The sequence below is a fragment of the Gavia stellata genome, chromosome 7 (genome assembly GCF_030936135.1).
Source record: "Gavia stellata isolate bGavSte3 chromosome 7, bGavSte3.hap2, whole genome shotgun sequence".
Classification (NCBI taxonomy): domain Eukaryota; kingdom Metazoa; phylum Chordata; class Aves; order Gaviiformes; family Gaviidae; genus Gavia; species Gavia stellata.
In genome coordinates this window covers 27,230,611-27,256,862 of record NC_082600.1, presented here as the reverse complement: position 1 = coordinate 27,256,862, position 26,252 = coordinate 27,230,611, and the positions used below count along the sequence as shown (strand labels likewise).

The 26,252-nt window shown below is 52.5% G+C and overlaps 1 protein-coding gene across 1 annotated transcript in view; it reads right to left on the bottom strand.

Annotated features, from left to right (window-relative positions):
- LTBP2 (latent transforming growth factor beta binding protein 2) overlaps positions 1-26,252 on the bottom strand; it is a 73,267-nt gene that overhangs the window by 25,520 nt on the left and 21,495 nt on the right. Inside the window, exons 4-8 of the mRNA XM_059819375.1 lie at positions 14,178-14,359; positions 12,696-12,866; positions 10,872-11,072; positions 10,230-10,498; positions 8,530-8,632 (exon numbers count right to left, since the gene is read on the bottom strand). Of these exons, the coding sequence (XP_059675358.1) occupies positions 8,530-8,632; positions 10,230-10,498; positions 10,872-11,072; positions 12,696-12,866; positions 14,178-14,359 (926 nt within the window). The remainder of the gene's footprint in view (positions 1-8,529; positions 8,633-10,229; positions 10,499-10,871; positions 11,073-12,695; positions 12,867-14,177; positions 14,360-26,252) is intronic.

Genomic DNA, 26,252 nt, shown 5'->3' with positions numbered 1-26,252 from the left:
ATTTCAAATTGCTGCTTAAAATAGTTTCAAAATGGGTTTCAAAATGACCTATAACCTGCACAATTAAATTTCTCAAAATTTTTTAAAGGCAAGTAAAATGTGGCCCATAAATTCCAAGGAGGTCAAATTTAGGCACCGTATTTTGGAGCAAGGGAAAGGGAATCCGGGAGGTGATGTGTTGGGAAGTGAGTAAGCGTGGGGTGGGGCAGGAAGAAGGGTGCTTTGCCTAAGGATGGGATTTTCCCAGGGTGGGGATTCTTTTTAATTTTCTGGACCGTACACTTGGAAACAAGAAGTGTGTGTAACAGCTAAGTGACTGTCCAGCTGTATTCCCACCACTAGAATTCCTCCTGCCTGGCATCAGTAGCTCACACCCTGGTGTCATACGTGGAAAGCCCTCCATGACAATAGCCATAGAGGACCTGGCAGATTCCTAATGCATTGCAGCTTTTGAGAAACAGGGACAAACTGAGACCATCCTTGTGGCAGGAGATGGTCGGAAAGAGCCTGCAAAGGTTAAGAACACAAACAGTGCGCTGGGGGCAGAGAACAGGTGTGTCCATAACTCTTTGTCCTGGACACTTTGACCCTATAATGCAGTTTAAAGACATTCTAGGACATTTCTTGAAAGGGAAAAGTTAGGGACCAGCCTCCTAGGATAATGGCACTTGGGAAATAAAAGATGGGAGAACAAGAAGCTGTTCACCAGCCTGTGCCAGGAAGGAGAATAGAAAGCCTGGTTTCCCCAGGTATATTAAATGAAGCTACAAGGTTTTCCAGGTGCAGAGAGATCCTCAGCGGCTGGATAAATTACTAAGATGAAAAATCTATTCACCTCCTTCAACAGTTCAGTCATGAATTGTAAGCAGGAGGTGCTTGCAAATACCTGGATGTTAGGGGTGAGGAGGTTGCTGGTGATACTGGGAATCACTGGGTACCCTTCCAACTTTCTGGAAAGGGAAAAACAACCTCTGGCTCATGGGCTCCAGGCTCAGCACTCCGCTGGGATTCCAGGTCCTCCCACACCACAGCCTGTGGGCTTGGGGCTGCCGACAGGCATTAACTGTGCTTGGAAGCATCTGTCAGCCTCAGCATGATGTGATAACAGACGCTCAAATGAAGCAGCATCGTTATGTGTGAGCCTTCTGACGGGGAGCCAAGCATGCCAGAGATCAAACAGCAATGACATGTGTCAGAGCCCCGCTCCCTCTCCAAAAAGCCTTTGCGGAGAAACAGATCCTGCAGGACCCCTCCGCCAGATGCTGCTGGGGAGAGGGCAAGGCAGAAAATACCAGTGATGGGGGGTGAGCGTGCAGGTCTCGTGCCACCTCAGCACTCGTACAACTCCAGTTTGCAGAAACCTGTGGCTCGTTACTGCAGCAAATCACTCATGAGGCTGCGGACAAATGTCTTAATTTTGCAAAGAAACTCGTGTTCCCTGGCAAGAATAACTGTAATGTAATGTGAGCAGATCTCTCTGTACCAAGGGGAACCCAGACAGTTTCTGAAGTACTGGATGGAGGCTGCTCTCTTTCTGCCAGGACCTGGCCACAAGGGAAGACAGTGTGTGGCTGCAGGAGGATGTAAGCTATTAACTCTCAGCTTTGTACTTGGTTACTCGAGCAGAGGACCATTTCCTTCCATGAGCTCTGATGTTGCCGAACTACAGCAGAGATGGCCAAAAACCCCTGAAAAACCAGCCTAGGACACCTGAGTTTCCTGCAAAGGGGATCAGCATCCACCCCTCTCCCATGCAGCTGGTAGGAGTGGGAGGCCATTTCTCTGGAACCCAGCAAAGGGCAACACCTGGGAAAAAGCCGATCTGATGATCAGAGAGGGCAGAAATCTGTCAGCACCCACAGCCAGAGAAGTCCCAGCCTCTTGTGTCTGTCTGTCTGTCTACACTCTCTCCAGGAAGGGGTGCTCCCGGAGTCTGAGGCTGGGGACAGAACAGCTGAGCTGCATCTGTCAGGCAGAGGGATTTCAGGCTTGCTGAGGGTGTGATTTCGGAGCCTCACCTCCTGGGTACTTCAGCCCCGTGGGTGCTGCACCAAAGCGATGTGCTCACCAGGTACCTGCACACCAGGACTCCCCCTCAGCTCTCCTCATCACTTCCTCCAGTTCTGCTTCATCCCACCGCATGGTGCTGCTTTCTGCAAGCTCTGCAGGCACCAGGCATCCCCAACGGGGCCGGGATCTCACAGGGGCACACATGTATGCAATACGCTCACAGGTCCAGAAAGAAGGAGGTGAGCGTGAAGCAGCCACAGCCCAGGACTCCTACCAGCACCTTTGTCCCCAGCTAGAACAATACTCAAGCACAGCAGAATGAGAAGGGAAATGAATGCACAGAAATCATCAGGCAGAGGAGTTTTGCAGCCTAGCAGGACGATCTTTAAGCAGCCAGGCACGCTTCAGAAGTTGTCCATCACTTCCCAGGAGAAGAGGCGTTACCTAAGGGCTGTGGCTCCCCAAATGCTGTCTGAAGACGGGATGAAGAAGCTCAGGCTGATGGTGAAGTGGAAAGAAACCATTTCTAGTGGTGGTAGCCACAAGGACCTGAGCGAGGCAAGGTTTGTAGGGTGAGATAATACATTGCCTTAGGTCAGCCAATATCACTGTGTTAAAAGGGAAGAGGCAAGCCTGCGGTCGGATGAGAAGTGAGGAAATGCTTGGCTGCTGAAAGCTAGCCCATTTCTTTCAACTCTTTCCATTTATCATACAAAAGGCATTATCTCTCTGAGAAACCTTGCCTTGCTGAACTTCTTTGCCACTTTCAGGACTCACAGACATTTCTGGAGACCCGGGACTGCTCCAAAGAAGAACCCCGGCCCCAGCTGGACCTCGGGCATCTCCCTGTGCCTACAGTGGGCACAGAGCATGCAGTTGTGAGGGTGGCTGTGGTGCCTCTGCTTCCTCTGGGTTTTCCAGTACGTGGAAGATGAAAGGAACCAGAGTGCATGGTCTTGTGGCATCTGGAATGGTGGAGGTGGTGGACTTGGTCAAACCTCAGCTTTGTTAAGTGTGGAAGCAGAGAAGATCAGCCTCCACCGCAGAGAGGACCTCAGCCGCTGAACTTGCTGGCAGAAGAGCAGAGCAGCTCTGACCCCACAGCAGCCTCCAGAGAGAAAACATATTGAAGACGCCAGACCAAGACATAGGCAGGGCTGTGGCTGTAGGGATAAGCTAGGTTCCCAGGCAGAATGGACAAGAAGGAAAGGACACGAATCCTTCAGTCCAGATCTGTCATGACCACTCTCCTCTACTCCAGGTGGTCTGTGGTAGGCAGGCTCCCACAAGACTTTCTCCATTGCCCCAACAAAGGCTACAGTAGCAGGGGTGAGGAGGGCATGCACCAGTGCTGATGTGCGGTACGGAACTAAGCCCTCTGCTCTACTCATGGTCAATACAGATCTTAAAGGTGAAAAAGATGCTTGAAGGAAAAAAAGACTCTGGTAATTACTATTGGCTTTTGGCGTCATTTCAACAGAGAGAACCTCACTCTGCTCCCACAGTGGCTTCCAGATGGGACAAGATACCTCTGTACCTAAAAAACCCCACTTTTGCAACACTGTGCTGCTGTGTGCTGAGACCACGATGCTGCACATGAATGATGGGCAAAACAAGCACTGTGCAGAACAAGGCAGACCTGAAAATGCTGTGCTTCCCCAGGTATTGCTCTCTGTGGTACTGCCACAATCTTGCAGAGGTTTCAGCTTCTTTCCCCACCTCCAGCCCTTCTGTACTGTCTTGGACAGACTCCCTGTGGCACATGGTGTAGCAGTGGCAGAACCAGCCTCCTCCATAGCCTCCTTCCCATATTTCCGGGGTTTTTTTCCCTGTATCCTCCCTGATCTGATCACAGCAAGAGCAGACCAGGGGGGCTGATTTTCAAGGGGCTTCCTGTGGCTCTTTCAATGCCTGCAGGCACAGCACAGGGGAGCGTGCGGCTTGTGGAGCTGCTCGGCGTTTCTGATGACGACGGCTCCATGGGTGAGCTGCCACCCGTCTCACGGTGGGAGGTCTGTTTGGGGAATGCTGCAGACGCCAAACCAGACATTACAAGATCCAACTTTCCAGTGAAATTCAGACTTTTCTCTAGGTCAAAAAACTTGAAAAAACACGGGGAGTGGGAATAAAAACAAAACAATAGCCTTCAAAGACTTGTTTCTTAATGCAGTTAAAACCCATAGGCAGGAGGAGAGAAAGCAGCCCAGGAAGATCTGCAGTGAGCACAACCGGTGGGTATTCAGCCCAACCCACGCTCAGGCTGACTGCAGGGACAGCGGGCAGTGAAAAACCAGGACCTGGAAGACACAGGTTTACTGCTGCAGCCAGGAAGTCCCCCATTCCCCTGCAGAAAGGTGAGACTTGTAGCTCCTGCACAGCAGAGGAGACGGTGTCCATCACTGGTATGGGCTTCTCCTGGAGCGCTGCTGGTTGCAGAGCTGTGTGGTCTCAAGGACAGGGCAGGGCGGAGGTGGAAGAGGAGGGCTGTGACCCCCTCTGGGCAGATTGCCTTGTCTTGCCCTCAGAAAAAACTCCCCACTACCAGCTCCTTTATCCCCAAGTGCCTGAGGAGGGTCAAGGCTTCAGGGAAACGAGCGTCCAAATCCACACCCTCCCTGGGGTCTGTGTCAACCTGTAGCTTGCTTTTTGTTGGGTTTAGTTTCCACGGACCATCTCTTGACCTTGTTCCAGCATGTTCTTCTCCACAGACCACTGTATACCCCAAAATAGTATATGGTCTGGCAGGTCAGCAGGAGTAGCTCTGCCCAGCAGTGTGGCTGCTACTAGCCCTGCATCCTGAGCTTGCCACAGGACAGTACATTGCTTCAGTGCAGCTTCCTCACCAGCAGTGCTCAAATACCCTGCTGGTCCTTGGGCCTTCTCCCAGGCACGTCCAAGTGTCTCTACATCAGCTGCTTCCTCAGCCTCCAATTCCCTTTTCCCTCTATCAGTCTTCTTCGAGTTTTACCTTCCAGCTCCCATATCCTCCTACCTCTCTGTTCTAGCCTTTCACCGTGTGCTCCAGCACCTCCTCCGAGTATAAAGACTCAGGAGGGTCATTGGATATCTCCATCTGATTTATCCTATCTTGCAGTGCAGCACATTTCATCCAGCCATCTCCAGTTGGAGCTGAAGGACTGCAGCTGCAGGACAACATGCAGGTGTCCTGCCACTCTCCAGGGCCCTGCCTCTGACTCATCTCTTTCTTTCACAGGTGGGTGACAGCCTTTGCCCCAACAGCTCACGGACCAAGGTCTCGGGTCTCCCCTTTCTCCCAGGGCTGTCTCTGACATATTCTGGGGATCCCATCTTCAGCTCTCACTCACACGAGCAACAGCAAACTCCCAGGGACTTCTACTATAGCCTGCTTGAATACCCATCTCTGTGCCGACTTCTCTGATGGGGTCTAACAATATACACCCTCCCAGCAGCAAACAAGACAGCCAAAACCCTGAGCAGAGCCTAAGGTAAACTCTGAGACTAATGTAACACCCGCTACAGAGAGTCCTGGCCAGGTCAACCCCACCTCTACCTTAATTCTGAACTCAGCTTTTAACATAGTCTCCTTAGGATGCAGACAAAGCATTCAAGTGCCTTGGCTTTTCTGATGCTGGGCAAAACAAAAAATAGCAGGGATTGGTCATGGCAGGTTCGCTCAGACAGATGCCTGCCTCCGATTCTTCTTCTTCTCTGATGTCTTTCCGCACACAAACACGTACCAAACATGAAAGCTGCAGTCGACGGAGACATCCGGACGTATCCAGACTCTACTAACAATCAGTGTCTCGGGCAGACAGTCAATCCAAACAAGTTCTCCATTTGTCTAGCTCTTGCCTGGCTGCACTTCTGTACATTTGTAAGTGTTTACACTGAACTAGCTTCTGCCATTTCTGTCTCTGGTTGCTGGAATTAAATTCCCAGTGCTGTCAAGTCTGCTCTGGTGTACGCCTCCCTGGGACACACAAGCTCAAGGAGAAGTTCTCTCCAAAGACCACAGTGCCAAGAAGAAAGCTGGAAAAATCCACTGGACATGTTATCTCTGTGCACGAGACACCAGGTCACTGAACTACAGCCCAGAGACTTTGAGTGAGCACAACACAGGCCAGCAAGACCAGGAGACAGAAGGGTTGTGAGTGTGGGATGTGGTCTACAGGCAGGAACGACGCAGAGTGATGCCTTCACACTGCACAGGCATGGACCTGGGAGCCCTGGCAGAGGAGGCACAGGGAGGTCACAGTGCTCGGTGGCTGCGTTAGAGCAGTAAGATCATGGAGAAAGGACTGTTTCCCTGGTTCCGCTCTGGGGTGAGATCTCTTGTCTGTGAAGACAGCACACCAGAGAAAAGCATGCCAGCTGCCTGCGCTTCTCATTTCACAACAGCCGGGCTCTCTTAGGCTGCCTCCATTGAGTGTCTGCCTTACAGCTCCCTTCACTTGCACTGTGTGGTCTCCTGCATGTGGGGCTGGTTATGGGGCAGTCAATCAGAGGTAGCCAAAGCAGGAAGATACTTGCACATGATTAAAGAGGATGAAAACAGCCCCTTCAACTAGCCTGAATTCCTCCCAAAAGCAACAAGAGCCATTTGGTCTCCAAGGGGGAACTTTATCACCCAAAGCCAGAGGAACTGAGAATGGGATTTTCTTGTGGCACAGGAATACCTAAGACCCATGGGGATACATTTTTCATATCCTCATGGAATTAATCTGAAAAAAAGCCAGACAAGCATCTGTCCACTCGATGAAGACCAGCAGTGACAACCTCCCTTGCGTTTCAGCTGCTGCTGGGACACAGGGCATGTGCTGAGCTGTGGCAGTGGGACCTGCTGGCAGCTAGGAGGCATTTCTTAAGTGCATTTGCTCTACTGGCTGGCTGACTGCAAGGAGCACCTGGGGGTATTTCATGCCTGTTTTCATGTCTTGGAAGTCTGTGATTAGAGGCACATTTTGAAGCCTGAAGATCTAAGTCCAGCAGAGCAACCACTGCTGCAGCTCTGGCCACTGAGTCATACCTAGCATCCTGGAATGGAGAAAGAGAAAGGGGGTGCAGAGATTTTGCAGCCATCTGCAGCCCAACCGAAGTGTTAAGCAGCTCCCCTGCTGCTAATGCGGGGATCACAGAAAGACAGAGCAAGTAATGGGGGGACTACTGTGAGATGGGGAGGAGAAAGCTGTGACTGGGGATGTGAAGGTTGGGGACAAAGAGGAGGGGGCTGAGGCCCATGTGGGCCATTTTCTTGTTTGTGCTGAACCTGGAGACCCTGCGGTCACTCACAAACTGCATGTGCCCAAGGCTCCCTTGGGTCTGGCACATGGATGAGGGCAGGCAAGCAGCAGCATGGCCTGGGGCCACAGCAGAGCCATGCAGAGCGGGAAGATGACAGCAATCAGAGCTCCCCAGATCTGCGCTGGGTTCCAGGATGCTGACAACCTCGTCTGTGATTGCGAGGAATTTGGCTCCAGCTGGCCCTACCCCTGGCTGAGGAGGAACCGAATTGAGGGAGGACAACGAGACGCAAACAGCTCTTGGAAGCGTGTGTGTGAACGAGCGGGACAGCCTCTGGGCAGAGCTAGAAGGCAGAAACACCACACTTGCTTACACAAAACCTGCCGCCTTGGGCACCTCCGCTCTCCTCAGGGGTCAACGTCTCTGGACCATGGGGTCTGTCTACTTTAGTCCTTCAATCCAGTGAAGGCATGTGAACAAGCAGCCAGCCAGTGATGAACAGGGGCAGGCAGGCAGGCAGGGGAGAGGTGAGCAGCAAACTGCCCGTGTTGCATTGGACATGTGCACCTTGCCCTGCAATGGACCTGGTCAGGACCGGCTGCCCGTGGGGCTCTCTCCTTCCAGCCAGGAGTCCTTCAGCACAGCCTCTCCACTGCAACATGGGGGGGGCGCTGCGGCACAAGGGGCTATGACTGTCACGGAGCACCCCGAAAGAAGCGGACGAGGAATCCCCGTCTCCCACTGGATCAGCCCATCCGGCTCCTGAGCGCAGCAGAAACAGGGCTGGACGCCCGTGCCCCTGGAACGGACCCTGGGTGTGCTCCTGCCAATTGTTTGATGTAGTGTTATTTCCAGAGCCCCTGCCAAGCCTGTGTCGGGCCCAGAGCAAGCCCGTAACTCTATAGGGCCAAGTCTGCAGCCTCCTCCACTGGTCTAGGACTGCACCTCCTAAAACCACGGCCGCTCTTTTCCTCTTTCTCCCTCCGAGCAGGGCTGGCATGGGAACCACTGGCTGCACCAGGGTTTTGCAGGGGCAGTTTTGGGAGAAAGCACTGAGCCTGGGGCCAGCACCCAAACCAGAGCACTCCTCAGGGCAGCAGCGGAGCAGGCATGGCCCCACATGCTGCCCTGGACGTGCTGCCCATCCCCAAGGGCCTTGGGCAAAGGAGAGCCACACAGCAGGGGACCCATGGGTCTGCTCCATGCCTCCTTGCCCGTGTGAGGCAGCCCGACCGTTTTTGCTTGCCGAGGGTGCGGGCCGTACCTTGCGCCGTTCCCGGTGGCAGCAGCACTCACCTGGCCGGGGGGGGCAGGCCAGGCACTGGTCTGCACCCCAGAAGAGCCCCACGCTGCCGCAGCAGTCCTCCAGCTTGGTCAGCCCTGGCAGGGGGTTGGTGCACTGTAGAAAGAGGACCAAAGGATCAGGATTCTGTGGGACAGGGAGGGGATGCGCGCCCGTCTGCTGCGTCTGGCTGGCACGGTGGCAGCAGAGGGGGATGACAGTTTGGGGTCAGAGGCTGGCACAGCCCTCCTGGCACAGCTCCCCACCGGGATGCAGTGGGACAAGGGCTGCAGTTTAAGATGGTAAACAGTTGTGCAGACAGAAAAAGAGGAGGCTCCCTCGACTGCACCCCTTGGAGGGGAAGGGGACATGAAACGGAGCAGGAGATGAACCAGAGATGATATCACCGGGCAAAGCCCTTGGATCAGCCCCATGCCTGGCTGATTAGCCAGCGAAATGGGTGCACCACTCCATCCCGGCGGGGAGCTTGTGGTCAGGCACTTTCCTCTGCTTAATGAGTCTCTCTTTCCCGCCCCATTCGCCGCCCCCCCAGCAAGGCCCTCTGGATTACAGGCTTCCCCATTAGAGCGGAGTCGCCACGGCCCACAGACCGGAGCTGGCGCCCGTCCAGGTGCGCGTGGCCGCCTGCCCAGCGCTCGCATACTGATCGGCTCGGCTGCGGCTGAGTGGGGAGAGGCAAGTGCTCCCCACCAGGCTCCTTGCCCTGTCCCGGGCACAGCATCACCCCGCCTGGATGAGGTGTGAGCGCAGCAAGGGTACTCCCCGCCACCTGGCTCGCCCCCACAGAGCATCCCCCGCAGCCTCTCTGGGCACCCACGAGCATCTCAGTGCATCATCATTTGCTCCCAGGTGCAGAAAGCCGCCATCTCCCCACGGAGGAGTGGGGCTTTTCCAGCCCCAAAGTCTGATCTCATTTATTTTTGCTCTAGGAAATGGCTGAGAATGCATCCCGCTAGGAACGGCTTGGATGGGAGCGACTAAAGGGTGGCATGGGAACCAGAAGCAGCCCCCCAGAAAGGGCTGGGGAGCAGTGGAGAGGGGGCCGAGTCCCAGGCTGCCCAGCCGGGGGGGTCTTGCTGAGTCCGAGCTGCTCCGGGGGAGCTCACAGGTGTTCCTGTGGGTGCCAAAAACCTCCAATGCTTTTCCAGTGACGCAAGAGAAACATATGGGGAAAGACAAAATAAGAAATTACGATGACTGCGGGACAGGGGTAAGAAAGCCCCTCACGTGCATTTGCTTCCCAAGCCCTGACTGAGCTGCCCAGGAAGGCGTCGTTCCATGGAAATCAGACTTTCGTTTATCGTCTGAGAGGGAAAGGAATTTTCCTATGTTTTATACGTTTCCTCCAATAATCGCAGAGCGTGGCTGTAAATGTTGCTATAAATAGGGCACCCTTTTTAAACGAGACTGTGTGTGAAAGCCATCAAGTCTGGGCTGTGCTGCCCCAGGGCACAGCCTGGTCAGGGCAAGGCAGCAAGGTCTCCCGGTTGGGCCAAAACAAGGGATTTTCTTCCCAAGTACTAAAACATTGCTGCGCGTGCCCACAGCACCTGGGTGATGCCCACGCTGATGCTGAAGAGCTTCACGTAATGAAAGACCGCCCTCCCTGCCCCATAAGCCAATGCACCCGTACCCCAGAACAAGAAACATATCTCCACACACACGCTCCAATGCTTGACGGGTGACCCCTTACCTGCCCATGGAGAGCCTCCCGAAAGCACCTCCCCAGCAGCCCCGGGGCTCTCTGCTTCTGCTGGCCACTCTCCGTGGCAATGCTGTTGCCGTTCCCATGGGCATAGGTGTACCAGGGCACAGCAGCCAGCTGAGGCACCAGGACTGCCTCCACGCTGTTCTCCTCCGACACCTCTGTGTCACCCCGCACCCTGGCCACCTGGTGAATCTGCACGGTGGCTTCTGGAGGGTGCTTGATGTGGACGTTCACCAGGGAAGGGTTTAGGGAAGCTGGAAGATGAGTTTATACCACAGTCGTGACAATCTGGCAACAATTTGGCACTCGAAGAGCATCTTGTCATCAACAAAGTCACAAGGGAGGAGAGGTAGACTGACCCCACCAGGAAATCTAGGGGAAGATTGCATCTAAGAGAAAATACTTCTCTGGCCCAAAACCAGGACAAACCTACCAAAAACTCTCCCCAGCAACCTGAGCCCTTCAGAAACTAAGCGAACCACTTTTCCAACAATCTGGCCTGAAAAGGCAAGCATAAGGAGGTAGTGGCCTCCTCAGGCCTGTTAATGAAGATCTGAGGAGCACCCAAGTAGGAGGACTTAGAAGTTTGAAGGAAATGTGGGATCTGGAGCCCCCAGCCATGCTCACCCAGCTGGTTGGACAAAGGCAGGGTGTAGGTGGATTGCTTCATGGAGCCACCAGCCAGGGTCTTTGGGGCTCTCCCTCCTTGCTTCTTTTCCAGAGAGGGAGCTGGCAGGTGGCAAAACTTCCCCGTGGAGTTGGAGGGGCACCAGCACTCATCCCGGCCCACGCAGCGCCCTCCGTTCAGGCAGGGGATCTGGCAGAAGTCTGCAAGGCAAAGAGAGGTCTGCTTAGCAGAGAAACTGAGCCACTGCCTCTAGCCAAGGGGTGGTTGGGGGAGGCCGGGCAGCTGGATCTGGGCCAGCACTAGCCCCGTGGTGCCCAAGGAGCAGACCCAGCACCAGGCTGGGGTCAGCACTTGCAGCCCGGAGGCAGCCCGGGGGCCCTGCTGTGCACCACCATTCAGCCGGCAGCAGGTGGAGAAGCCGGGTTCCTCCCTGAGCTCTGCTCAGGGTTGGAGTCATCGGTTGAACACAAATGAGCCCTCCCTTGGGCTCTGGGGCCATGGCCAGCCTGGGGCACCCATGCCCTGTGGGGCAACCATCCAGGGTCAAGATGGTGTTGCTGGCACAGCAGAACCTCTCAGAGTGGGGCAGGAGCTACGGCAGCCACATGCGGCCGAGTCAGCACAATTCCTTCTCTTCTGCATCGCCCCCTCCCCACTTGGCAGGGTTTTTACTCCCAGCCCAGAAGGGAGCTCAGTGGGGATGGGAGAGGCAGAAGGAGAGAACGGGCAGAGAGCCATGTCCTCAGCGCCTGTCTCCTGGCCAGCCCTCGCCCTGCCAGCAGCTCAAGTGGGAGAAGCTTGGAGCAGGACAAAAGAATCGGGAGCAATTTGTCTGCACAGGCTTGGAATAAGCATCTACAGATGAAACTGAAGTCATGTCTTTTCTGGCCTCATCGGATGCTTGAAGCAACCCAGAGTGTCTCTCAGTGTGAGTGACACTCGGGCAAGGCATGAGATATCCTGACAGATCATTCTGACTCATTTCAGTGTGAGATGAGGTGCTGCTGCTGCATATCCCAGGATGGCTTGTTAGGTTCATCCCAGGGGATGAGCTCCCACCCTGCTCCAAGTTCATTTGCTTAACCCCAGCAACTGGTTTTGGGGGAGGAGACACATCTTTGGACTGGGATCTAGGCAGAAATTCCCCTCAACCCTGTATCAGTTGGTGTCCACAACAGCCAGACTTTGCACTCTCTCAGTGTCAGAAGAACTTCAGAGTTACAAAGGCTTTCAGAGGACAAGTCCCACTAGGTCCTGCGGGCTGCTCCCACCAACTGGTTCCAAGAGGATGTGCCCAGCTCACAGCTGGGTATCCCAGTGACCTGACGAGAAACCCCAGCAGCTCTGAAAGGCGAGCAGAGGTTTCAGCAGCCCTGTTTATAGGAACAGCTTGCAACCTGCAGCCAGCTCTCCTGCTGCCACGTGAGTGAAAGGAGAGAACAGGAGGAAATTAGGTGATGAAAGTCAGCCCCAAGACTGGATGCCAATGAAAGCAATGAGCTGGCTCTGAGAAGGAGGGGGTGGCGAGGCTTGGCTGCAGGCCTGACTAAAACACACGCGTTCCCCCTACCTGGGGTGGGATGGAAACAGAAGTTGCTTGCCCAGGAAAGAGAGCAATGAGGCAAGGTCTGTCTTCCTCCCCCAGAGGCAGAGATGGAGTAAACCCCAAAGACCCCAGGAGACATCTTCCAAAGCACTGGGAGAGGCCATCTCCTCCCATCCCTATAGCAGCCCAAGCCTTCAGTCTGTAAAGGCAGGAAAGGCAGAATGAGGAGAGTGAGGGAGCAGGCAAGAAGATGGGCTGGGTGCCTCGGGGTGCTCACAGATGCGGAAGCCGGACTTGGGATCGTGGTCATGCCCCCCTTGGCTATAGAGAGTGGTGGTGTCTCCTTTCTCGCAGCTGTTGTAGCAGCGCCCGCTCCGGCATGTCTGTTTGCAGATGGTGGGTGTGAAGACGATTTTTATCTTCCTAATCTTCTCTGTCAGATTGGCCCCTATGAAAGAAAAGGACAGTGCTAAGTGGAAACAGCATCTCCAGGCTAGGGGACTGGTAATCTACAGCTTAAGCTCCAAAGCATTCCCAGAGCAAGGAGAGGTCTGTGTTTCTCTCTGAGGCAGTGCCTCTCCTTGCCCCTTGCTCACTCCAGCCTGTCCTCTGCCCCAGCATCAGTAAGGGTTTGTCAACACATGAAAAAAGGCCAGCAGCATGCTCTGCCTGCCCAGTGGAAGTGGCATAACTCCCTGTGAAGGGACACATATGCACTAACTCCAGTATAAAGAGTGTTTTTCTGCTTTAGACAATATTCCTTCTCAAGCCATGTCAGTAGCCGGGAGACTGGCTGCCCTTAAACCACTGGAAAGCTTCCCACATGAGGAGCCACACTGGTATCCACCAGAGAGGATCAGGGCTTGAGAAAACCAATGTCTTCCTGTAAGCATCCTCTGACCTCCTGCAGTTACCTGCGGTCCCCTCCTGGTCCCTCATCATCCTCACATTAGATACAGGGGGAAATGGCACTCAGAGCTCTTGGGGGTTTGCGGAAAAAGGACAACAGGCATAACTATTGTGTAACCGTGAACCAGCTGGCTTGACACCATAGCCCTCCATAACTGCCCCGTGAGACAGCTGTTTCTGCAGGTGCCCCTCTTGGTGTGCTCACCCCCGACTCTCCCCATTTCAATCCCCACTTTCAGATTACAGCTTCAATCAGGCTCACAGCCCTACTCATAAGGGCTGAGATGCCACATGGTGCCTCCCTGGGGAAGCACAGATTCAGGGGGAGCCAAGTTGCAGAAGACAACTTGCATCTGTCCTAGCTGGGGAGCTGCTGAGGCTCTGCCTCAGCAACCGCATATCCCAGCATCCTGGCCTGATCCCTGCTCATGTCAGAAGGCACCAGGGAGGCAGCCAAACGGAAGAACTAGATGCTGGTTGCACAATCTGACCTCAAGGGTTGCTCGGAGTGAGGAGGAAGTTGGGAGACACCATTCCTACAGACTGAGGTAATCCCCCTTCAGGGCAGCAGTGCTGGGGTGATGTGCAACACTTCTGGGAGGCATCTGTCACATTCCCCTGGTTCCTCTCCCCTGCCATCAGCATTTTGCTTCCCTGATCTGCCCTCCTTCAGTAGGTTCTCTTTCTTCACCAAGCCCAGCAATGCCCATGCTGACCTTCCCTTTCCTTCCCACCCAGCCGCACAGTCCTGGGAGTCCAGGGTTTCTTGGGGATCCCCAGTCACACAATTGCCCTTCCCCAGGACACCCCAACAAAAAGCCCCAAAAGAGTGACAGCCTGGAGGCCTTACCCCTTGCAGACAAGGTGTGCTCCTGGGAAACTGCGTGTGGCCCAGAGCTGCTCTGCTCATGTCCATTCCCGTTGGGGAGTGCATTAGAGGCGAGTTGGCCATTGCTGGCTGGGTAGCGCCGGACAGTCCGTGACGGCCCTGTGTACTGGGGGGAGACAGGAGAGCCAATTCTGCTCTGAGTCCTGTGGAAGAGAAAAAATGAACCGATATTCCTCACGAGTAACTGAGCTGACCCACAGTGCCTGTCCACCAGGATGTCCTGCAGCAACCTTCACTGCTAAGCTGCCTGAGCCACCACCTGGACACTGAGCTCTGCCTACCTGAGCAGGGTCCCACTCCTCACCTGCTTTCAGTCATCACAATGGCACCATTTCACTCTAGGGACTGTGCCCCATGCCCTGAGTCTGGCAGGGCATAGTGCTCACCAAGATACCCTTCCCGTACCAACATGTCAGGCTGCCCCACCACAGGGATGCCCTGGCTGCCTTGCAGCACCTCTGTCTGCCCATCACGCTCAAGGGCTGCTTCTTGCCCCACCACATCCCTCCCCCAGAAAACACAAGCAGCTCCAAATCAGTTCGTTCTTATGGTGGGAGCTTTCTCAGGACCTGCCTTTCCAGCCCCAAACGAGCACTGAAAAACCAGCAAGGCAGTCAGAAGAGAAGCCAGGCAAAGCAAATAAACAAAACTTGGCCCACGAGAGTCACAAACAAGAGAAAATTACCAAAAACTTGCTGCTCTAAGTGCAGTTACAGCTTTCTGCAGTAATTGCATTTATGGGTTTTGGTGTTTTCTGGGGACTAAGCATGGAGAAGCCATCCATCTCACAAGGTCACACTTCTTACACTCTGTGATAAAGCCATGTAGATCACTAGGCAGATCTTTGCATTAAACCTCCAGAACGGCACATCTTGCTCTACTGCACTGGCTCCCATTCCCTTTTACTGACTGGCAGCACTAAGCCTCCAAGAGGGTGCTCTGTGCTTACCAGCAAATGTCTCCCTCACTCTTGCTTGCACCACCTGCAAGGACAAAGGCTTTAGTACACCAGGGGCCAAAATAGGTTGGCTGCCCATATGCCCCTTGAGTTTCTTTGAAAGTCCGTGCCTTGGATTCCTCTGCAACCGAACTTAAGCACTGACAGGTCTTCTGCATACCCTGTCCAACGCTTCCATCTCTGACCGAATGGCTGGGGCAAACTAGCTCTGTCCCGCCAAAGTGCCCAGAGAGGTACATCCCACTTTATGGTTGTCACCATTTTCCCTGTCACAGTTGGCACAGGGGAGGTGTTTCTAAACCCAACAGGACTAGATGATCCAACGAGAGTTGGCTGACAGCAGCTCTGGCTCACTGACATTCCTGGCTTGGATAGCTTGGAATAAGGTAAGATTTGGGGAAATGGAAAGGGAGCTAATGCTGTGCTGGTATTCAAACAGGTCAAGCATGATACACAAGGTAACTGTTGGCCAGCAAGCCCAAAACCAGTCCTGAACAACAGAATGGAAAAGCTGACAAACAGGTCAATTAATTGAGAACTAAAGGGAAGGAATATAGAAGTGAGGTCAAGTCAACGGGGTCTATGGAGAACTGTTCTTGTCAAAGGAGTCCATTTTCATCATTCTCTAGAATTACATATACACACACCGACAGGCTGAGAGCCCATGGTATTCCAATAAAAAAATAAACAGGGCAGTACGATGTCAATCAGGCACATGTGAAATGAATAACAAACTGGCTGTGTGACAGAACACAAGAAGCAGTTGTCACTGGGGAGGGAATTAGATGGGTTCCAGAGTGATCAGTACAAGGCCTGGCACGATTCAAGGGTTTCATCTGGAAATAAATATTTTTATTTCGAAATAAACATACGATCGACATTGATAACGTGTGCTGCTGACACAAAAATTTGCAATGTGGTGTATTGTGATGAGAACAGAGCAATCACACAGAGCAGTTTGGATGACTGTGGAGGGCAAATCCATCCAAACAATATGGGATTTCAATAGAGCCAAATGTAGAATTACACTTCTAGGAAGAAGGAATGCAGGCAGCAGCTGCAGATAGAAGGAGACAATCCTGGAAACCAGCAATTCTGAAAAGATTTCAGGGGTAATGACAAGCAATTAAATATGAACTGTCAGTTCAATGCCCTGACATCAGGGCAGTGAAACACTGCAGGAACAGGGATGTATTTTTTCCTCCCTACACATCCTCATCACAGCAGGAAGTATGTATGCTAAAATATCACATCTAGTTCTGATGTGAAATATGTCACATCTTCTAAGGGATGTTGAAAAACTGGAAGGGATACAAGAAAAAACATGACAAAAGTAATTTGAGGGCTGGTGAAAATGCCTTTCTGTAAGAAACCTAAAGTATTCAATCTCTTCAATTTAGCAAAAAGAAGATGAAGAGGTGCTCTGATTACAGGGCACGGGTTTCTCCAAAGGAACAAAACTCCAGGTGTAAAGAGCCTTGTAATCTAACCAAGAAAGGCAAACCATGAAACATCTGCAAACCAAAGCCAAATGATTCCCTATTAGAAATCACACCCACACGCAGCAGTAAAGCTGTTTTCCTTCTGCAAAAAACACCCCAGTAGTGGATTCACCAACTCCCGATACCATCGCTTCAGCAAAGTGTGCTGCTGGGAGATGAGATATCACTGGAACAGTGCAAATATAACTAAATAAAGATGCATAATCTGTGCTGTCCTGGAGGTGATTTTATATTATTTAGTGATCGTTTCCGGCCTTGAGCTGTAGGAATCCAAGAAGGAATGGTTTTATCCCAGAGACAGAAGTTCCCGGTGCGGATACTCATTACCTAATTGTTTCTAATGCAGGAAAACCTTGAAAATGAGTGGCTGAGCTGCTGGGAGGAGGCATGAACAGGAGTCCTGAGAAGAAGCAGAGCAGGTAACCCGTCCTGCTGGGCAGACACCCAGCTTTGCAGGCTGAAGGTTCATACGCTCTTTAGAGTGGAGTCTGGGTACAGGTCATTCAGGGATGGAGACAGAGCAAGTGCGATTGGTCAAAGAGCACAGATGGATAATGAAATTATTACCTGCTGATAAAAATATTTGTTGTCTTGTTAAAATCAAGATCTAAACTGAGATGAGGAGAGCAAACAGTGCCTGTTTTTCAATAATCAGCAAGGCTAACCAGAATAATTGCAGAGAAGTAAACTTTATTTCAGTCCTACCTCAGCCCCTATCAGCCTCTTTCAGAAGCTCTCATGAGATTCTGCAGAGTACCACCTATCCCTGATGGCCGTGGGGGTCAGGCATGACCTGCCCACACCTTTCTGAGCTACTAATCCAGCCCTGCTGCCAGCGAAGGAACTTCTGGTGCCTGTTACTTACTGCTTTGTTACCTGGTGTGCTACTGCTGGTTTTGTTAGTGACAAAGGAAAAGCTGTATGGAGCTCTAGGAAGGCTAGGTGAGAGCTACCAAGCTCTGGAAGCTCAGGCACATTTGTTCTCTGATCTCTGGTGAGAGATCCCAAGCATAGTCCTATAGGTGAACATGGCTGGGGTTCCAAGGTCTTTTACTACATAGATGGAAGCACCCCAAGGCAAAGAGGCGAGAGTTCCCCAGCCCAGCAACGCTCATTGTCCTAGTGCTGGTCACTTGAGGGCAACGGCAGCCTGGAGTTTTGAAGGGTAGCTGGGTGAAGGTGACTGGTGGCATAAGACAGGGAAATATCAGCTCTTGTGCTTGAAAATACTCACATCATATCTATTCTTGAGGAAGGGAGCATGCTATGTGCAAGTTGAAGGGCTTGGCTGGGCCCTACGCATTGCCTGCCTGAAGGAATTTCACCCCTTGGCTTTACGGACAACTGTCATTCTCACAATCATCAGATGTTGTAAAAAAACACAAACAAAAAAACAACGTATGAAGGGCTTTAAATAAAATAATCATTAGCATTTCAGTTACAAAGAAAAGTGGACCATATGTGCTTAATGCAAGGGGCAGTGCCAACTTCACAAAGGAAAAACAGAGGAGGAACGTTACTCCATGGCTTGCAACACTTGAGGAAAAGCCATCCTACTGGGATCCTGTTGGCAAAGCACTCCAGTGTGTGTTGCAGCAGGGGGAGGCAGATTTGTTTTGAATTAATTTGTTTATTTGGTTCTGTTCTAGGCAGATGAGCTCTGGGATTTGTAGACTGAGTTGAGTAACACCATCCTACCCCAGGTCACAGAAATCAATGGCAAAGGGCATCCTTCCATCTCAGTTTGTCAGTCCCAATCCATCCCCAAATCATGCCAAGCGGCTGGCTCCTGATCAGGGAATACAAAACAGAGCTTCTTCCATCCAAACCTTCAGAGTCAGTCCACGCTGGGCAGAGGGGGACTAGCTTGCTTGAAGGGTCTCAGGGAACGGACCTGAGCTCACCACATCGGTACAGACTTGGCCAGAAGGCATTAGCAACCCCTAACCATCTGGTGGATCTTAATATATATGGCAGGAGCTTGTCCACTTCCCAGGGACCTGCATTGCCATAAGTTCTCTCCCTGGTGTGGCTGTCCTAAAGGTAAGAGCAATGATGGAAAACAGATGGGGCAGCTTCAGATCAGCAGAGTGGGCAGCTTGTGCTACCACATTCCATGCCTCCACTGGCTCAGGGAAGAGGCCTTGAAGAGGCAGAGGAGGTTGAGACCTCAAGGACTACATTCTGGGACATTTAAAGTCCCAGGGCTTCACATTCATTCAGTCTTACAGCCTCCCTCCGTGTGGTATTACTCACTTCCACTCTTCCAGCCAGGCACATGGCCAGCACAGATCTCTGCAATGAGGCAGTGGTCTCTTCCTTTAGAGGCAACCGCCTGCCAAGCAGCTTGTTTCCCTGCTCTTCATCCGTCAGAGCTGCTGACAGCTTTCTCCGTGTCAGGCACAGCCTGTGGGGCAGAAACAGTATGCAGACTCCTAGGACACTGTTCCTTCTGCGATGTCCTGGGGTGCCCACCTCTGTGGTGTCCAGCTAACAGCAGCAGCGGTCCAGGGGAAACACGAGTCAAGGAAGGAAGGTAGAGGGAGCAGCGTTTTCCTTCCAGGAGCATGGATATGTGTGCTCCTGCTGATGTCTACCAGGCTGACAGCTGAAAGGTCACTGGCTGAGAGACCTCAGTCACCAGCACATGGAAAGTTTCACTCCTATAGATATTAGGTGCTACTGAAAAAAGAGATTCGGGATGGAAGGGAGCTGGGCAGGCAGAGTGACCTACATCTATAACAGTTCAAAACTAACCAACAAGTACTTGTAGCTGCCCTCTTCTGAGGTGTGGGTCAAAGACCTGGACTCCCCATAAACCCCTGAGGACACATGCCAGAAGTCAGGAGAACCAAGGGAGACCTGGTCCCTTACATTCCAGTGCTACACATCCCTGTAGCATCCAAATGACACCTGTATGACATCCAGCAAGGGAACTGCACATCTACCACTGCACCTTTGTCTGTGTATAAATGGTTTATTTTAAATAGGTTTTGTTACCGGTTACACTCTGCTCTATATTTACTTTAGATACACCAGGCTAGAGAAGGTACCAAAATATTGTATTCCCTGGAAACGATGGCTCTCCTGCCCAGTCCCAGATGAACCTGCAAGGTGCTTGTGCCCTGCCCAGAGGAGGTGAGTGGTATCTCTCATCCCACTAAGGACAGCAAGCAGAAGACTGAGCTGGCAGGCTCCTGACAGCCACACAGATGAACATGATGACCACTGTTTTCTGAATCAACCACAGGTTTTTTTTAAAAGCCTACAATTTCAAGACTAGGTACACAGAATCACAATATCCAAGTCTAAATCACCGAGACCACAGGGTCCAGAAAACAATACTGGTTTTCTAGCCCACTGTATATAGAAAGCGTTTTTCAAATCTCTGATCACTTTCAATGATCATGATTCTCTGGGTAAGCAAAAGCCACAGGGAATCCAGGTGGGTATACAGCTGTGTCTTCTCTTAGTGACCCAAGGCCAGGCATCCTCCTTGGGGCTGGAGGCAAAGGTGGCAAATTCTTCAAAGCACTTCCCACTCCCCAGCAGCAACACCTCAGTCTTTCCTGGATTTAGCTTCTCTCGGTTGCTCTTCATCCAACTGTTGACTTTGGCCAGATCGCTAGCAAGCTGGGAAATGGTGGTTTTTGCATTTGCATAAAGGACATGCAGAACCAAGTGCCACAGGAGTATTACTGTTTTTTCATCCAGCCTGCCTCACCCTCTCCCCAGTCAAAGCCTGACTGACCATAGCAGGGTGGATGGCCCGAGGCACTGTGGAGAGAGTGAATCCTGGACAGTGCAGTCAGCAGGGAGGAGTGCTAACCCCAGACAAGGAAAGGGCTGGCCAGATGAGGATATGAAAGTCACTATTCCAGCTGGAAACAAATCTGCACCCTGCTGAGCATCAGGGAGAGGTGACAGACCATAGAGATCTAAGGAGCAATTCCCAGGAGGGCAACAACAGCGTGGGACAGCACTGGCCAAAACAAAACTGAAGATAAGAGACCCTCAGAGATGCGACCGTCTTCCCAGACTCCATGAAACCCCATCCCAGGGTCCAAGCTCAACAAGCTCCATGTCTCCAACTACAACCAGCCTGCTGCCTGGGATGCAACTGCTGCCTCCAGCCACCTGGAGAGGCAGCGTGCTGCCTGTGGGGCTGGGAGCAGGGTCCCATGGAGGGGAGCCGCTGCAGCACTGCTAAGTCCACCCCAGCTCCTCCAGCCCACAGCCTGTGTGCGCGGCTCCAAGGCGAGAAGGCTCAGCCAGGACGGGGGCTGAGTCATGCTCAGCCCCTGATAACCTGCCAGGACAACAGGCGGGTTCTCCCCTGGTTTTTAAACGCCAAACAATATACTCGGTGTCTGTCTTGTCCGTCCGCCTGTCCCTTTGGCTAGATGCCCTTCCCGCGCAGGGCCATGGGGACCAAAATCAGTGATTCACTTCCCCCTTTGTAATGCTCGGCAGTTGCTGATTTTCCACTAAAGCATCGCAGAAGAATGGGCAGCCTCAACACCAGCGTCTGCGTCTATGGAGGGAGAAAGAAGCAGCCAGCCTTGGAAAGCAGCAAATTGACCGCAGACCAGAAACTTCCCCTTTCTTGGACTCTGAACAGGTTCCTCAGCAGGCAGACGGAATTCATGGCTCAGGCTCTAGGCCCTGGAGCACAGGGGAGGCATTGCTTAGAGAGCGCTCAAGTTTATTATCAATTAGCTCACAAACATGCTGACAAGGGAGACAGCTCTGTTAGGACTTGGGGAGCAGGGGGAAAACCACACCGTACAAGGCACCTGACTTTAAGCCCACCCACATTATGTCCATAAATTTTGGCTCAGTTTATTATCCCCACGAGCAGCAGAGATGATAGCTCTGAAACCCACCCGCTTCAGGCTTCCCACTGTCCCTGCTGCGGCTGCCTTCAGCCCTGGTACCCCCAGTGCAAGTGAGGGAGACGCTGAATCCAGAAGCCCCCTGCTCCCCAGGGTTTGGTGGAAGGCAAGGGAAGTTGTCCTGGCCAGAAGAAGCAGCCACAAGCCTCCTCTAAGCAGGACACCTTCCCGGCTGAGCCAAGCAGGACCTGTGTACCATGAAGGCCAGAGGAATGACTATCTGGGTGCCTCCATACCCAATTCACAGTCACCTGCAGCCAGATCTCTTGCCAGACGGCACACCAGACATAGGCACCTGGACTGTCACAGGGACATCAAGGAGAGTGGCAACACAATTGCTTACCACAACAGATCTCAGCACACAGATCTGTCCTGTGGGCAGAGGTGCCACTGACAACACCCTTTGCCTTGGGCACAAAGAGCACTGCCAAAGTGGGGCTGCACAGTCAGGAATGAGGGTCAGGCTCCCTTCCACACATGCATGCTCAATGCTGCTGGCACATGCCCAGGAGTCACGTCAGTCCAGCACACAGATGCCATCACTATCGCTCACCATGGCTAGCAAGGGGCTGTCACAGAGCCCACATGGCTCTTGTTTTGGGCTCTCTCCTGTGCCATCTTGCAGTGGTAACTCCAGATCCCTTCTCCACTTGACATATGTGCCAGTGGCTGGCCGAGATTTCTCTGGATCTCTCACTACAAAACGCAGCAACAGATGTGCAAGTCCATGGGAGAGCAAAGGCAGCAGGTGTCTGCTCCATGCCACCAAGCTCAGTTCCTCCACCACCGCCACCCTGGCATCTTCCATCCTCTGGGCCCCAAAGCAGTGCCAGTGCTGTAGGGCCACCTGAGCTGGCTCCCAGCCCACTGTGTAGTGCATGAGAACAAAGAGGGAAAAGGAGGTGGGCTGTGAAGGCTATTTTTATCTGCCTACAAGTTGCCAGACACTGCATAAGTGAACCTCTATAAGCACATAGGCAGTGAAAAGTTTCTCTTTAACCAGTCTCTGGGGGTCTAATTTGCTCCTTAGCCGAAGAGGCTGCTCACATGTCTCTGCACAGCTCTCTGCTGACATTAAACGCCCTTCCCTTGCCACACGTGCCACCTGCCACTCTGTGAGTGCTTTGCTCTTCTTTGCTCTCATGTATTAGGGAGTGAGCAACTGACTCCCTGGAAGCAGTCCAGCTCTCCAAGCATGGGAACAGCACCTGCCTGGCCCAGCGAGGCTGCAGAAACATGCTCTGTGCAAGAGCACGGCACCGGGCAGTCACCGGGAGCAGCAGATCATGCTCCTGGTTAGATCCATCAGACCTTAGTGCTGACCCATAAAGTGGCCAGAACCATGATTTCCAAACACCAAGCATGATGAAGAGCTGTTTGCAATCTGCCTGTCTCCAGAGCTGAAGTGTGGGCCAATGCCTCCCATAAAAATCAAAATGCAGCCTGCAACCGCTCTGAGCTTCAAGTGTAGCCAGCAGAGGAACCGGGCCAGGCTATTCAATTACAAATGCCACATCTGGGCCAAACCTTGCACACCCTGCAGACTAAAAGCGGGATTTAGAGGGAAAGGGAGGCCAGGTGAGCTACCACCCCTCTGGCAGAGCCGCCCAGGCTGGCCTGCGGCCAGTGAGGCCAGTTGTGCAGTGAGTGGCAGGCAAGACTGGGCAGCTGCGCAGCCCTCCTCTCCCCAGCTCGGCCGCATGCTCCTTTGGGCTGAAGCAGTGAGAAAGCTGCTCCAGTTGGCTTCCCTGCCTGCATGCAGGGGCTGGTGTTCAGCAGCACGAGCAACGGGCACAGCACTGCTGCCAGACGCAGTCACACAGCCACTCTCACGCCTTGGTGAGAAGAGGCCCATCCAGAAGTGTCCTAATAGCTGCTGTCACATGAAGGTCTCCATCAGTGCCACCATCTTACTGCAGACATCACTCCACGGCCACAGCTTTTGTACCACTACAAAACCGGGCGTAAGGTGCTGGCACAGTTGGAGAGCTGGGTTGTCCGACGTGCAACGTGACCACCCCACAGAGGATTCAGCCACCACCACCGGCCATGGCAATGCCTCCACCGCCCCTCTCCTCCTCCCTGTGCCCCCAGTACAGTGAGCAGCAGGGTCCTGCCTGGCAGGGGAAAGACCTGTATTTAGGGCAGAGGCATGCAAGAGGAGAGGACAACGTATCAGCCTGCCCTTGTGCCCACAAGCACACTGAGATCTCCAGCCCAAAGGGCCCTCTGTCTCCACAAGACACAACAGCTGCAAGCTGAGGAACCAGCCCCTGTCTAATGAAACCTGCTGCAGAGGCGTTCGCCAGAAAAAAGCTCACCGCCGGCTGCAGGGAGGTCACTTGTCTCCCCCGTATAGCAGAGAGAAAACAAGCACTCTTGAGTTTCATTTCCATCTTGTTGACTAGCAACACTCACCCCCTCCACCAGGCTGCCAACTTCAAAGTCCTGAAAAAACACTTTAGCCTATTCATTCTCGCGCCTACACACACCCCAGGGAGTGGGGGGAGCCAGCTGCCTGCCCCTCACTTTACATGGGACACAGAAAGGGTAAGCAAAGCCTCTCTCAACCCCAGCGTGCGAGTGGGGTGAAGAGCTTGCAGCTGCATAGACACATAGAGGGCATGAGAGCAACAGGGTGGAGAGGAGATATGTATAGTCCTCTCATCTGGAGAAGGGGAGGCTCTTCATCTACAGCAGGAGGTACTGGGAAGTCTCCCACTCATCCTGGGAACGCTGTGGATCTAAGACATATTTTAATCTAAAATAATGGTTGAACGAACACCCGGCAGGATGCCTTTGGATCTACTAGCTCAATGTAGTTAGGTGTCCTCACATCTCTCCATCCCCTGCCACACATAGGATTCCCTCACCTGCAGCACTCCAGCCATGAGAGTTTTGTTGGTATGTGACACTTTGCTGCCCACTCTTGAAGTTTCAGCCCTGCCAGGGATCAGGGAACAAGCATCCTGGTGATTTTATTCCGTACTGTTCTGCACTGGCTCCATCCCTCCAGTTGCTCAGTAGACAGAAGACTAGAGCCTCGTTGGGGACCAGGAGCACTCCTCGCCACGTATGCCTGATGCCTGGTGGCAAAGCCAGTGCTTCCAGGGGTACTGTGACCAAAAATCTGCTCTCACATCTCTCCCACGTGGCCTTCAATATCCACCCCAAGCAGGGAGGAGCAGGTGTCACGGCATCCCTGGTGGGAAGGGCTCCAGAGCAGGCAGAAAGGCTGTGCCTGCCTTGGCAGCGCCTGGGCTCCATCTCCTCAGCAGAGCAGCTCCAAAGCAATGGAGAAGGCAGAGCTCCAGTGTCGTTATCAACCTGTCATTACATCCCTGGAAAAGTTTGGCACTTTGTTGTTGTAGAAAGCCTCATAGCTGAAAAATTAGCACGGCCACCCTGCCAAGGCCACCGGCAACCTAATACACCCTGTCTGCCCTCTCCAGATAGCCTCAGCCTCCGAGTATGTTCCCCATCCTCCAAGGCCAGCTTTTGGCTCAGTTTTGCAGATGTGGGTCTGTTAACCATTCCCCTCGGCTCCCTCCCTCCCTCCCTCTTTTTGTAGTTCTCAGAATTCATTCCAATTTGTCAAGATCTTTTCTGGCAATAAAGAATACCTTGACTCAGTGCAGGACCCCAGGGTGCACAGGAAAAAAGTCCATGCGACTCGGGTCTTTTGCCTCCAAAGTCCTAAGCACCGCCGGTCTCTCATACATGGCCACACTGCATTACTCTCTGCTGCCTAATTCGTTGTTCACTCCTACCCTGCAAAATCTCAGCCTCTCCTTCTTCCAGATTTCTTCCTCCCATGGAGGATTTTTTTCCTTCAGCAGTAACAGATAATATTTTTCCAGCCTGAATGTCTTCTTAGTTCCTGCCTATATGCTTAGTTTCTGCATGTCCCTGAAGAGAGCCTCCATGCAAGTGAGACAAAAATGCGTTGGTGCGGAGAGCTAGGTACCAATCCCATCCAGCACCAGGCACTCAGGGCAGCACTTGTCAGGGTGCTTCTGAAAGGAGAGGAAAACGAGCATATTTTACATGGAGACCTCTGCATCTCCATTTCAACTCCTCCTTTTATTGAATCAGCTTCAATTCATCCCTTGTGTCCTGCCAGCACTTGGTGATTTATGGAAAACACTCGAAATCAAAGAGAACAGCTTCGATTTTGCTTAAGTACCAGCTTAAACCAAATAAGGCAGCAGATGATCAGGTATGAGAAACTGCAGCGTAATCCATATGCACAGGGGGAGCTGAAAGCAAGCTGGACAACAATCCTAATTCAGGCATTAGGGAAAAACTCTCCAGCGTTTAATCATGTGGCCTTAGTGCTCTTCTAACATCTTTCTTTTTCATACAACTGCTATATAAATTGTGTTGTCATAAATGTCCCAAATGATATATGTATAGTATATAAAATAGGCTATAAACTGGATTTTCTGTACTACCTCACCTAGCACATGTACAATGTATTTGCCCTGCACCCTGCTCTCTTGTGTGTAGTCTCAGACTAAGTTGACAGTAGCAGCATTTTTCTTTCAGTCAGAAGGAAAAGTGCATTTGAACATTTTCTCCCAAAGCCTAGAGGCTGAATTAAGCTATAGGAATGGATCCCGAGGAGGTGCAGAAGAACCAGGCCTAATGCAAAGACCATATTTGGAGTTTAAAAGCAGCC